This window comes from Hermetia illucens, chromosome 4 (genome assembly GCF_905115235.1).
Source record: "Hermetia illucens chromosome 4, iHerIll2.2.curated.20191125, whole genome shotgun sequence".
Taxonomy (NCBI): Eukaryota; Metazoa; Arthropoda; class Insecta; order Diptera; family Stratiomyidae; genus Hermetia; species Hermetia illucens.
The window spans coordinates 97,801,662-97,815,579 of NC_051852.1; the positions used below are offsets into that span (position 1 = coordinate 97,801,662).

A 13,918-nucleotide genomic window follows, 5' to 3' on the forward strand; every position below is an offset into this window, starting at 1 on the left:
AATTCAGCTTTCTGTTAATTTCAGAGCTATATTATTTGATATGAAGTTAAATTTAACTTCGTAATTATTTACGAGGCGTTCCTGAACAACCTGTCATTACTGCATATGTGAATTGGTAGAGATTAGTGATTTTCGATGTGCAATGTGATTCTTCAAGATGTTAGGTAAGTATATAAATATGTTATGATATTCAGTGGTAGCTCCTCTCTTATGGTTGACCAACCTCACCTTATGGAAATGGTTTAACACTCCAAATTAAACGTACACATCCGGTTGAAATTTCCCTACCGCAATATTCAATTGTACACGTCTTGGATTGCGGCTTCAGATAGTTTGATGACCTGGATTGGATGAGTTGCCGGGACAGACAGCTGTATATATAATACATACATTGGGGTTGAATTTCTTCTTGGATGTGAATTTGGTACGACCAACATTCAGCACAAGTGACAACGTAGAAAACCACTCATTTCGTAGATTTAGGAAAGTTGAGCAATAGTTCGACGCAGGAAAAAGATACACTGCTTTTCGATTTATCTTGTTCACAAGAATATTTTTGGTAGTCTATCCACTTTGTTTCTTTTATAGGATTGCTAGATCCGGAATCGGTATTCGACTTTTTACTTTATACTATATGGATATCGGTTTTGGCTAAGGAATGGAGTTTCCGAATAGCTGAGTGGTTAGAGCACAAGGCTTTCATGCGGAAAGTCGCCGTTCGAATCTCACTGGAGGCAGTGAGATTTGTATCGTGATTGGACGTCGGGTACCAGTCGACTCAGCTGTGAATAAGTACCTGAGTCAAATCAGGATAATAATCTCGGGTGAACGCAATGCTGACCACATTGCCTCCTACAAAATACTCTAGTGTACCGTTACTGTCTTGAATGAAGTGCTTTAACACACTTTAAGGCCCTGATCCAATATGGATTTTTGCGCCAACGATTATTATTGTTATTAATGGAGTTTCCATAGTTTCAGCAGTAAATATGATAAAAAGATACTTACAACCAGTAGTGAGTCATTCCATACATTATGTATATTCAAACGACGTTGTAATTTTCTTAAGCTTAAGTATATTTTTCTCATATGTCATAGAATAATATTTTATCGTATAATACCTAATTCTATCATTGGGTATTCTCTTTTACAAAATTTAATACCGTATTAAAAATTTGTACATAAAATAAGTTTTACGATTGATTTTTGACCACGCACTTAGACTCCAATATCTCTGCTTAATGTTGCTAGTTGCCCAGTGTTACTGCCACCAGGTACTGGTGGAACGACATTAGGAATGAATCGGCTTAGAGCACTACGGATTGTGAAAACTACATCATGATTGGCGAAGCAAAATAGGCTCGAAACACAGAATCCCTGGAAAACCAATGATATCAGTGTATCCATGCATTTCCTAATTTAGTTCATAATTAACATTTCGACGCAAAGAATTACCTGTAAGCTTATTAGGACTGCCGACGCTAGTTGATATATCCTTTCCAGGTCTGTACCATGGTCAGGTCTGAATGGTAGCAGGAGATGCTGCAGTCCAAACAACGGAACAAGTATTATAGTTGCTCTGACAGCTTTTCGAATTGCTAATTGAGCTGGCTGGGCTGAGCAAGGATGAAGTTTCTTCACTAGCACTCGTACTACATTTATTAGGAAAACTGCGGAGGTACTTGTTTAAAGTGCTTGAAAATTGACAAACAAGCAAAAAGTACTCACTGCATGATGCTATTAATGATATGCAAACAGGAGCTGTGAGCAGCCACATCAGTTCGCTGTCTTCCATCCAGCAACTGTGGGAAAAAATCAATTAATAATGGTTTGGAAATGTGTTGAAACTTAGTATGATAAATTGTGTTTGCCTTATGCTACTATAACATCATAAATATACGAAATTATTGTGTCGAACACCATTGCTCTGAAATTCAGTGCAACTTTCTGTTCTCCCGGATCTGGTACCATGAACAAATTGAATATAATCTTTAACATTCAACATGTGTTGGTAATTGTATTTCTGTTGGTCAGAATTACAACTAGCTTTGCTAAATGGTAACATACCGAGCCACATATATGATGTATGATAAATCCAGTATGGTACTTACTGTGCGGCATCTGTTGGATGATAGGCTCGGGCCACTCCATAAATTGCAACGAAAACTAAAGGAGTAATCCAACCAAGGACAGTGAAACATTTCATCACAACGTTATCCTTTACAAAAACCTGTTAAATATTGAATGAAAAAAAATTATTAAGAAAAACGGTCATAGGGATGTGGGTAATTAGTGGCTGGATCTACTCCTTGAAGAAGAAGATTGCTGGAAGGACCATCGAAAATTATTTCAAAAGGACACGAACATTTAATTGTTCCAATAGAAGATATTAGCTAATGCCTTCTAGCAATGAATGGGTTGACATTATTTCTGATTAGGAGGGCATAGAATTGCCAGAGAGTTATTGATATTTCGGGGTTTTGTTTTTTTTTCGTTGTAGTAAGTGACTTGAAATCATTTTTAATCGGTCTTATTAAAATAATGTATACTATGTTATAATATGTACGCCTTTGAGAAAAGCTACAATTCTAACCGACACAATGTCTGAGTTCTGTTTCGAGGAAAAGTGTCTGGGAAGTCACTGGTGCGGATAGAAATTCTTCAATGAATGAACAGTCGAGGCCAATATTCATGCAGTTTCAAATATTCTTTGTGGGATTCTTAACTTCTTGTCTGGAAATAAGTCACATTGGGATAGTGAACAATCAGAATCAAGACAAGCAGTTAACATGATTTATCTAATTCGAGATTTTATTGGGCTGTAACGAAAATATTTGCCTTAACAGTCATAGTCCACTTTGTGTCCTTGTAGCAAAGATTTCAGCTAAACATCTTATAGAATAAGTCAGAAACCGGAAGCTCAGAATTGCGGGTATGGAAGGTTTCGTTGACATTCCAATGCAATTCTGACATTCTGTGTATACATATGTATCATCATTATCAACGGCGCAACAACCGGTATCCGGTCTAGGCCTGCTTTAGTAAGGAACTCCAGATATCCCGGTTTTGCGCCGAGGTCCACCAATTCGATATCCCTAAAAGCTGTCTGGCGTCCCTACGCCATCGCTCTATCTTAGGCAGGATGGATCATCCTCATCCATACGGATTAAGTGACCTGCCCACCGTAACCTATTGAGCCGGATTTTATCCACAATCTGACGGTCATGGTATCGCTCATAGATTTCGTCATTATGTAGGCTACGGAATCGTCCATCCTGTAGGGGGCAAACATTTTTTGAAGGATTCTTCTCTCGAATGCGGCCAAGAGTTCGCAATTTTTCTTGCTAAGAACCCAAATTTCCGGAGAATACATGAGGACTGGCAAGATTATTGGCATGTACAGTAAGAGCTGTGACCCTATGGTGAGACGTTTCGAGCAGAACAGTTTTTGTAAGCTGAAATAGGCACAATAACCGGGCGCGGATTTCATCATCGTAGCTGTTATCGGTTGGGAGTTTCGACCCTAGATAGAAGATGTTTTCAACGGTCTCAAAGTTATAGTCTCCTATCTTTATTCTTCCTGTTTGACCAGTGCGGTTTGATGTTGTTGATTGGTTGGGTTTTTGGTGCTGACGTTGCTACCATGTATTTTGTCTTGCATTTATTGATGTGCAGCCCAAGAACTCTCGCTGCCTGCTCGATCTAGATGAAGGCAGTTTATACGTCTCAGGTGGTTCCTCCCATGATGCCGATGTCGTTAGCGTAGGCCAATAGTTGGGTGGACTTAAAGATGAACGTACCTCTTGCATTTACATCAGCATCACGGATCACTTTCTCTAGGGTCAGGTCAAATTGGAATTGGAATGATAGGGCATCCTGTTGTCGTAGACCGTTGTTGATGTCGAATGGTCTTGAGAGTGATCCTGCTGCTTTTATCTGATCTCGCACATTGGTCAGGGTCAGCCTAGTCAGTCTCATCAATTTCATCGGGATACTGAATTCTCTCATGGCCATGTACAGTTTTACCCTGGCTATGCTATCATAGGCGGCTTTAAAGTCGATGAAGAGATGGTGCAACTGATGTATACTCTGATGTAACGACTGTAGTGTAATATAATACGACTATGAAATGCATACGGTGGTACGCAGGCTGCCATAATACCCTCGCAATCGAAGTATCCATAATACCCTCGCGGTCAAAGGGTAGTATAGGTCCTAGGGCGAAACGTGGATCGGTACCCACGATGGAGCATAAATTCTGAGAAACGCCTGCTGAACCAATACCAACAGCTCTACTACCAAACCCTACCTCCACCTCCCCGTGGCGACTGCTGGGAGTTCTTTCTTAACGAAAAGCTGCAGAGGGAGAAGGATGAAAGCAAGTCTCTCGCGCCTAAAAACGGGGCAAAAGGTATCACCTGGTCCTCCAGGTTGGGGGTTGGGTAGGGCTGACAACCCTCCATGGAAAACCGGTGTCACGAAGCCACAAAAGTAGCCTCGGACAGGATGGATTTTACAACGACGTACCCGGCAATGGCAAAGGATTAACGATTTGCCTATTTTCTCATGGAACGTGCGCTCTCTGTACAGACCGAATGCTGTTGAGTAGCTAGCCGATACTCTGTTCCAATATAAGGCTGATGTAACAGTGTTGCAAGAGATGCGATGGACAGGGACCGGTTTCCTGCAGAAGAGCCGCTACATCATATATTATAGCGGCCATCCAGTAAACCTTATGTTCGGAGTAGGTTTCTTAGTTAGCCAAAAAATGAAATGAAAATGAAAATGAAATGTAAGCCTCATAAACATTCACGCCCCTACAGTGGAGACTGCAGAGTCGGAGAAGGATACCTTCTACGATGCAGTTGAGTGGACTCTCGAAGCCTGATATCATACTTGGAGATTTACACAGATACGTCGATACGTCAGCTCTCATAGCTTACATAGGGATACCAATGATAACGGACTGCGGATTATTCAGTTAGCAGTATCGTACGAAATGGTTATTTGAAGTACCAGGTTTGCACGGAAAGTGGTCCACAAACATACGTGGGTTTCTCCAGACGGGACCACTTTCAACCAAATTGACCACGTGCTGATTGAACGCCGCCACTTCTCAGCCTTGATGAATGTCAGGACATATAGAGGGGCCAATATAGACTTAGAGCACTATCTCGTTGGCATAGTGCTCCGAGCTCGACTTACGACTCCACCTACAATCCCCTCTGAAAATCAGGTGAGAGTGAATACCAAAGCCATTCACAACACAGCCCTGCGCAACACCTATAAGGGCGAAATGGATGCTGCAATAACCGCAGTCAACAGAGGTCCTAGTGATGAAGCATCAACAAATGATCTTCTTCTTTTGCCACAAAGATACTTGGCCCCAGCCGTAAGAAAAGTCGAAACGGCTGATTTGACGATGAATATAAGCTAGCTACGGAACGGAAGAATGTTGCATACCGAGTAACGTTGCATCCTCAAAGAACACGGGCACGCGCAGAGACTTATCATGAACTCCGCCGAGCGGAGAAGCGACTTCACAGACGGGAAAAGGAAGCCTGGGAGAACCAGCAAGTCTGTGAACTAGAAAAGTATAGGGAGCAACCGCACCAGGCGTGGAAGTTTTACCAACAAGACAGCTGGATGAAGCCTTATACGTCTCGATCCTTATCCTGCCGAGACAAAGAGGGAAATCTGATTTCCGACAGAATGGGTATATTGGAGCGACGGGTTGAGTATTTTGATGAACTGCTCAACAATCAAAATATCGGCGAGTTGGAGGTCCCGCCAACTCAAGACGACGGACACATGCTGCCACCACCAACCATAGAAGAAACAGTCCGTGCAATTTATCAGCTTAAAAACCATAAGTCGCCTGGAGCCGATGGAATTACAGCCGAATTGGTTAAATATGGAGGCGCGACCAATTACACCAAGTGGTTCATCAACTGATGATCAAAGTATGGGACGGCGAATCAATGCCTGACGACTGGCAAAGAGGCATTATCTGTCTCATACATAAAAAGGGGGATATCACACAGTGCAGCAATTATAGAGGTATCACGTTCTTGAGTACCATCTATAAGATATTTTCCTCTATGTTGCTAGGTTGGGTAGCCCCATACGCCCAGAACATCATTGGCCCATTCCAAAGAGGCTTCACTCCAGGCAAATCAGCAACAGATCAGATTTTCTCTCTGCGGCAAGCGATGGAAAAACTGTTGGAATATGGACAACAGTTGCACCATCTGTTCATCGACTTTAAAGCCGCATATGACATAATAGCCAGAGTAAAACTGTACACGGCCACGAGAGTATTCGGTATCCCAACGAAATTTATAGGACTGACTAGGCTGATCCTGACCAATGTGGGAGGTCAGATAAAAGCAGTAGGATCACTCTCGAGACCATTCAACATCAACAACAGTCTGCTCTATCATGCGTCCTCTTCAACCTGACCCTTGAGAAAGTGATTCGCGATGCCGATGTAAATTCGAGAGGCACCATCCTCTGCAAGTCCACCCAACTACTGGCCTACGCCAACGATATCGACATCATGGGAAGAACAACGCGAGATGTACAGTCTACCTTCATCCAGATCGAGCAGACGGTGATTAGCGTGGGATCTTGGGCTGTACATTAATAAAGGCAATACGAAGTAGATGGTGTGCAACGTCAGCGCCAAAAGCAAAAGAACGAACAACATCGAATCGCACTGGTCAAACGAAGACTGAAGATAGGAGACTACAACTTTGAGACAGGTGAAAATTTCTCCTATCTATGGTCGAAAATCTCAACCGAAAATACCTATGACGATGAAATCCGCGCATGGGTGTTGGCTCCAACAGAGCCTATTTCAGCTTACAAAAACTATTTTTTTTAGTTGAGGATACTGGGAGTCCTGAGTCCGCATCCACTTAGTGACGGACCGAACCACTTGGGCAGCTTCCTTCCTCTTTTGTAGTTCACGGACCCAAGTTTTCAAAAAGCAAAAAAGAAACGAAACGAAACGAAACTGTTAGTCAACTTTTCTGCTTTTTACAAAAACTATTTCGCTCGAAACGTCTCACCATAGGGTCGAAGCTCTTACTGTACAAGACTATGATCTTGCCAGTCCTCTCCGAGGAATACGGAGACTTGGTTTCTTAGCAAAAAAAGAACTGCGAACTCTTGGCCGCCTTCGAGAGAACAATCCTCTGAAGAATTTTTGGGCCCCTACATGAGGATGGACGATTCCGTAACGTACATAACGACGAAATCTATGAGCAACACAAAGAGGATCCAGAGCGCGTCACGATCTCTGATTTGAGAACGCATGGGCGTACTTGCGAGGAAAGAATGGCTTGTATAATAGATAACATCAGCTCAAAGTAGTAGAAACCGCTGATCTATGTGTAGACTTCTTCCGCAATTTCAAACTTGTTTTTCTCAAAACGATGTTTTCCAAGTCGGTAACTGAAACGAATTAACTGACCGGTAATAATCCAAGGAATAAGATTTCGGATACTTATTTCAATTTTTTTTAAACAATTTAGCGTGGTAGTTTTGACAATTCGAGCTTTTTTATGAAGCCGGCATTTTGTCAAAAAGAAAAATCGATTAATACCACGTTTTATCAATCCACCAAAAGAATCTTTTTGGCTTTTTAATTTAAGATGAATTAAACTAGAGAAACTGTCGCTACCGCCGGAAATTTAGTAGGTCGTCTACAGGAACACACCAGCTCAATATTTTTACAAATTATTAATGTAATCCAAAGTCTTCTCTGCTTGTCGTAAGAGGCGACTAAAAGAGATAGAAATTTGTGGGCTAGCAATCTGTAAATTTTGAAACTTTATTGCTCCCGAAACGCCAACAGCCCTTCGGATAGGGACTGACTTCACGGCTACGACCTTTGGCTATCGAAAACGATTTATGGTTGGTTTCTGGAATGTGCGTACGCTCCTCGACAAAGGTAGCGAAGGTCCTCAGAATGCTCGCTTTCTCCAACTTGAGCGATAACTCCAACCATATAAACTGGATATTCTGCGCCTAAGCGAAGTAAGATAGTGGGAATATGGAGAGTATTCCTCTTCCTCCTGCGGCAATGTGTACTCTGGAAAGCAAACACGAATCTGGTATCGGGATGTTTCTAACGGCCATCGCAATGTGCGTTCTATTGACCTAGGAGTCGATTTCTGACAGACTGCAAGATTTCGGTTCATGCTAACGAGCGTCACAACTGTACAATTCTATGAATCAACGGAGCCTTCCAATATCATTTCACGCGTATTCAGCTGCTATGCTGCGCCAAAACTCATGTGTGTGTATTTGAGGTGAGGGAGGGGTATAGCCTCAGCACATAGTGACCCATTTTATTCGACGTCCGCGACTAATGGAATATCCTAGATATGTTTCTGTCTCGCAGGATTTCCGTTTGTAGATGTGATGCTACCCACTGTAAATTGAGTACATCAGCAAAATTAGTCTAAATATTTCAAATGCCCACAATACTTCCGAAAGTCTTCCTGCTTTTTTGCTGTGTGCGTCTAGTAGCATTTAGACTCTGCCATTTGTCCGTATAAGAAGCTTCTTCCAAGTTTGCACTCGTAATTGTTGGTTTCAGTCGGGGCTTAGGGGAGATCGGACCCTCTTTTGCCAAGGCAAGCGGGATGTGTTGCATATTGTCATAAGGGAATAGCCCACATCTCGATTTAATTCGAGTCGTTAGGTCCTGCTCTAGAATTCTGTACTATTTTTAAACCATCATTGTAGAAGATCTTAATATATTCCGCCACGTCTTCTTCTAGTTCGTCTCAGTTTTCTCAATCTTTGAGGATAACGTCATATCTCCTACCAAACAAATGTTACCATGTAGATCTAAACGAACTAATCTATGAGCTGCTTTAGTTCAAATGTTTTGTAAATATTATATATATCCAAATTAAGTAATGCATCTAGAGCTGCGCCCAATGTCGTGCTCATGGTACCAGCAATATCTAGGCAAACAGTTCTTTACTGTGGGGCTAGTTGGCAGTGGAGACACCACACTACGGATGCATAACCGAACATTGATCTAATGATAACAACATATATCCATTTCACTCTATTAGGTCTATGTCCCTATGTAGAGACGAATGTCGGCCCGCACAACTCATAGGATGTGAGAGCTCCTTTCATCTTCACCTTAGCATGTTTCCTATTTAGAATGACTCGATATGAGATATTCCATTTTTTCGGAGAGTTGAAGAGATACATCCGTCATCTCAGGAAGGAATAAACAATTCAGGTTTCTCTTTTTTTCGTAAATAATACTATCGTGTTTTTTTTAGATTTACTGAAAGTTCATGTCTGAGGTACCAACTGTCAATCAAATACTTGCACAGCTAGGTCATCCAAATAAGCTGATTTTGAAATTCGTATTTAAGTGAATCGACAATATACAAGACAGAAGTGGTAATAGCACACCTCCCTAATGGCATGGCTGTTGTCATGCAGCGATCAACACCCAACCCACATAGCAATTTCTGTGTTAGCATAGCATAGATCCATTTGAATGAAGTATTATCGACACCATGCTCTTTGGCAATATCACAGTTTTTGGAATAGCGCATAGTCAAAGGCTTATGAAGTTCACGAACACTTCCACTGCGTACTCCTCTTTCACAGTTGTGCCCTCTGTCTTTGAAATCAAAGAATGACGACCGGACTCACAGTGGGTGTGATTTTAACAACTTCTCATGAATCTGTCGCTAACCAGTCCCTCCAAACAACTTAGCAAGAATGACATTAAATTGCTCTTTCTTTAAATACTCGTCTTTCACAGATTTCGATATGAAGACTACTTAACTTTCTGATAAGAGGCACTCGCGTATTCCAGAGCAAGACATGCTATCAAAATATTTCCTAGAAGCCGCTCATGGTGCTTTATACATTCTTTTAGGATTGCGATGTAGATGCCATCCATACCGCTTTGAACTGCTGAAAAAACAGTGTAGCAGCTCCCAGTTTTCTATTGGTAACCAACGTTCTCACAGTGTTCCAATATCCCCTGCAAAATTTCGTGTTGAAAAGTTTGGAGAAAACACCAACTCTCTCCCTTCACTTTCGCAGGCTGTTCTCTCGGATGGTGTTCTTTGGAGAGAGTCTGCACTGATTTACCTCAGGAAATCGTGAATATTCCATCCAACTTAGTCGACTCCCCCGGCAAAACTAATGAAAATCTTGAAATCTCTTGAACGGGACATCACTTCGTACCTGGTACCATCTGACTATCACCCCTTCGCATTAATGGTGTTCTTATTTGCACTGCAGCAGCTTCGAAGAAGTTGGAAATGGTTTGGCGAATCGTTTACCGCAAAACAAGCAGTTTTTTCTGGAATGAATAAATTACCTAAAAGATGCTTTGTCCAATCCATTTTTCTATTATTCCGTCTTTGCATTCAAGTGTGTTGCAATATTTAGACCGAATTCTAAATATCGGTGATCTGACAGTGCGACTTTGTCTAGCAGTCGTCCGTCTGTAATCAATTCTAAAATTTTTGAATTGTCCATGTCCAAAACATCTCATTACATACGCAGAGTATTCTTGTGCTTTCCATCTGGTTGGCGGTGTCTGGTTCGTGCAGATCCAATTTCACAAACTATTCACTATTCCGTTAAAGGTGTAGCAGAAATTACTAACAGGTAGGAGTTACCATGTAGTCTCTTTGCTAGTGCAAGCCCCCATTGGGTGTTTCCGTCCTGTATGTGCGTTCCTCCGCACGCAGTTTCACTGTGAAGAAGCACATCGGGGATATTGGAATTTGATTTATTTTGTATGAGTTGAGGACCATTATTGTTCTTCTCTCTGTTAAAATAAAAATGAATCTCTACAGTTTCCTGATATGCTTCAATTTCAAGAGTTTCACGAAAAAGTAGAGCATTATAAGTGGCTGTCCCTGGACATCTTCAGACTTTCTTAATTTTGAATATTCTCAGCTGCATTGAGGTTCATAGTCTTAGAAAATAAGTTAGTAATCTAAAATTAAAGCCTTTTTGGTTTCAGATAGAAATTAGAGTCGCTAGTTTCTGCCTCCCTATGGACGCCCCAAACGTCAGATTTTTGGTATTGATATCCTTTACCTGGAGCGGGTAGTATCATATCCACAAACTGAAATCCTACCATAAATGAATCTCATCTATTCCGTTAGATGTTGATGATAATGAGCCACTACGGTCTGAGTGCTTAGGAGCTATGGCTTTCCCCACTCCATATTCAAAGCCGTTCGTATGAGATATACGATGCAAGTCCTACTGGTGTTGGTATTTAATTGTATGTGGTGCAGCAGGGTTAACAACATTTGAAATTTATTTCGAATTTATTTCGAATGTTGTTAATTCGATTGACATTTGCCACCACCGGTGTTCTCCGTGGCGGAGTAGGGCTTGATTTGTGGAGAAGAATAATTGAAAGTAAAAAGTTGATAATGACATTTGGGATTTCAAGGAAGCAGTTGATGTGAATATTGTAAATAAAAGTGGTGACCCCGTGTTAAAGCACGTATGCAGTAAAGTGTTGTTCAGAAGTTTCTGTGCAACAAAACAAGAATCATCAAATTAGAAACAAGCCGGCGGAAAACTGCTGCATTTCCGGAGTGTTTTCTGGATTCCAAAGTCCAGTGCAAATTCAAGAACATCCCGAAGTTATAATTGAAGAAGAAACCGAACTGCGCTTCCGAGATTCCAGCTACGAGCTCAGGTTCAACAACACCAGGAACCAGACGCAGCGCTGATTTCGGGGACGTGACCGCCCCTTAGTTGAATTCTGCCGAGGATGTCCCATATCAACGCCGACTGGAAGGTTCGTGCCGTTTATTACGCTGGGAGAGATGCGAAAAATTCTGTTGGTTTTGGTGTGCCGCGATGTCTAGTGCTGAAATCATTCATCAGACCGTTGAGCCGACAGCCTCTAAGAAGCGGAAGCTGACTTCGACGACGTCGCCGCAGGGAGCCGGAGATCCCGTCAAGGAGCCATCGCACGCTCAGGAGCCCCAACCTCAAAAAAGAAAAACGCTGTTACTGCAAGCCGCCGCAGGAAAAATTCAAAAGGAGTTTTGAGTACTTGTTTTTATTATTATTTAGTACTTCATTTTTCATACAATAAGTGTTAAAATTAATAATCATCATAAAACCGCCGTAAGAGACGGCATTGATACTTTTTGGATTTCCGCTCTTTGGCCAGTTTTCGTTTTGGTCTGAGCATCGAGCGTCTGCTTCGGGGTGCGTCGGTGGTGTCTCTTTTTCTGTCGAACGAGGTGTTTGTTGGTGCGGTTTGCCGTAGTTAGAGTAAAGCCTTTTAGAATTCGGTCTTCGACAAAACTCGCGTCGTAAACTTAGCCGTTGTGATGTCAACGGACAACAAAGACGCGGGAGGCCATTCGAACCCTCAGGTGACCGCCCTCGCAGTACGCGTCTCTCTATTTTGGCGACGGAATCCGGAGCTGTGGTTCATCCATCTAGAGGCGCAATTCCAGATGTCCGGGATCACGGCGGACGCGATAAAATTTAATGAAATTTGATGAGGACTCCATCCTCCTGGTGGCCGACATAGTAAAATCGGCCTCCTACACATGATTGAAAACTGAGCTGATCAAGCGCCTGTCCGTAAGTGAGTCAGCTAAGCTGGATCATTTGCTGGCAGGTTTCACGTTAGGCGATTGAACTTCCAGCCAGTTGCTTCGCGAAATGAGGGAATTGGGTGGGAGCAAGATCGACGACGATCTGTTGAAGTCGCTCTGGCTGCGACGTCTTCCGGAGGGCACCCAGGCAGTCTTCGCGTGCGTCTCCGGTTCTTTGGAGGCGTTGGCAGCTGTAGCCTATAAGATGTATGAGGTGCACGCGCGTCCAACTATAGCGGCCGTTCAGCAGCCTTCTGACGAAGTTGGTGAGCCGAAGCGCTTGTGGTCAGTATGGTTGAGATGAGGGCGACGCTGGACGCTTAGCGTTCGGGCGGCAGTTCACGAGCTTGCTCGCGGTCTACTGCTTGAAAAAGGCGATCGGGTAGCAGGTCGTCAGGACAACCTACGGACCGAAGTATTTGTTGGTACCATCGCAGATTCGGTGAAAAAGCTACTCGATGTACGCTCCCGTGTAAATTAGCGCCTACCTCAAAAAACTAGGTCCGCGGGGGTCCTGGCGACTGCCACCCAGAACGCAGCGCCACTTCGCCTAACAATTTATGACCGTTTCGGCAGACGCAGTTATCTTGTAAGTACTGGTGCGGAAGTTTCGGTTCTTTCCGTACCCCGGCATCATCGGCTATTCCCTCAGCCTTTGGAACTTATGGCGGCAAATTCCTCGCGGATTAACACCTGCGTTGTACAGGCACTTAGACGTGAGTCTTGGCTTGCATAGGACGTTTCCGTGGCGATACATGCTGGCGGATATCAGCTTCCCCATTTTAGGCGCAGACTTCTTGTGTCACTATGGGTTGCTGGTGGACTTGCAGAACAGGTTCCTTATAGACTCCACAACCAACTTTAATTGAAAAAATCAAAAATTTTGACTGACGGTTTCGTCCAGGGCAGAGGCAACTCATCAGACGCTGCCTCACCTCTGCCCTGGGAGCAGCGTGACCGAAAGTGCCAACAGGTGGAAAGACGCTCCCTTTTATCATCGCAAAAACACGACAAGGTTGCGAATTATATTGGACTTAAAACCCCAGTCGTTGTAGTCTAAGCTAGACTAGAGCTAGGTTGTTGGACGAAACCGTCAGTCAAAATTTTTGATTTTTTCAATTCTTAATGCTTGGGGTGCTACGCTCCAATACTAGGGATCCATGGACTAAAAAACGAGGGAGTAAGTTGCTCCTCATTTAGTCCGGTCCACCATCAAGTGGATGGGGACTTAGGATCCCGCAGACCCTAAACAACAACTTTAATTGGTCAGGCAGAAT

At 42.9% G+C, this 13,918-nt stretch overlaps 1 protein-coding gene across 3 annotated transcripts in view; it reads right to left on the reverse strand.

The window, feature by feature from the left end:
- Nucleotides 1-1,065: 1,065 nt before the first annotated feature.
- LOC119654880 (calcitonin gene-related peptide type 1 receptor) overlaps nucleotides 1,066-13,918 on the reverse strand; it is a 286,412-nt gene continuing 273,559 nt past the window's right edge. For all 3 annotated transcript variants that reach the window (XM_038060488.1, XM_038060487.1, XM_038060489.1), the window contains 4 exons: nucleotides 2,112-2,230; nucleotides 1,729-1,802; nucleotides 1,456-1,670; nucleotides 1,066-1,377 (listed from right to left, as the gene is read on the reverse strand). In XM_038060488.1, coding sequence (XP_037916416.1) covers nucleotides 1,219-1,377; nucleotides 1,456-1,670; nucleotides 1,729-1,802; nucleotides 2,112-2,230 — 567 coding nt within the window. In that variant the 3' untranslated portion in view covers nucleotides 1,066-1,218. The remainder of the gene's footprint in view (nucleotides 1,378-1,455; nucleotides 1,671-1,728; nucleotides 1,803-2,111; nucleotides 2,231-13,918) is intronic.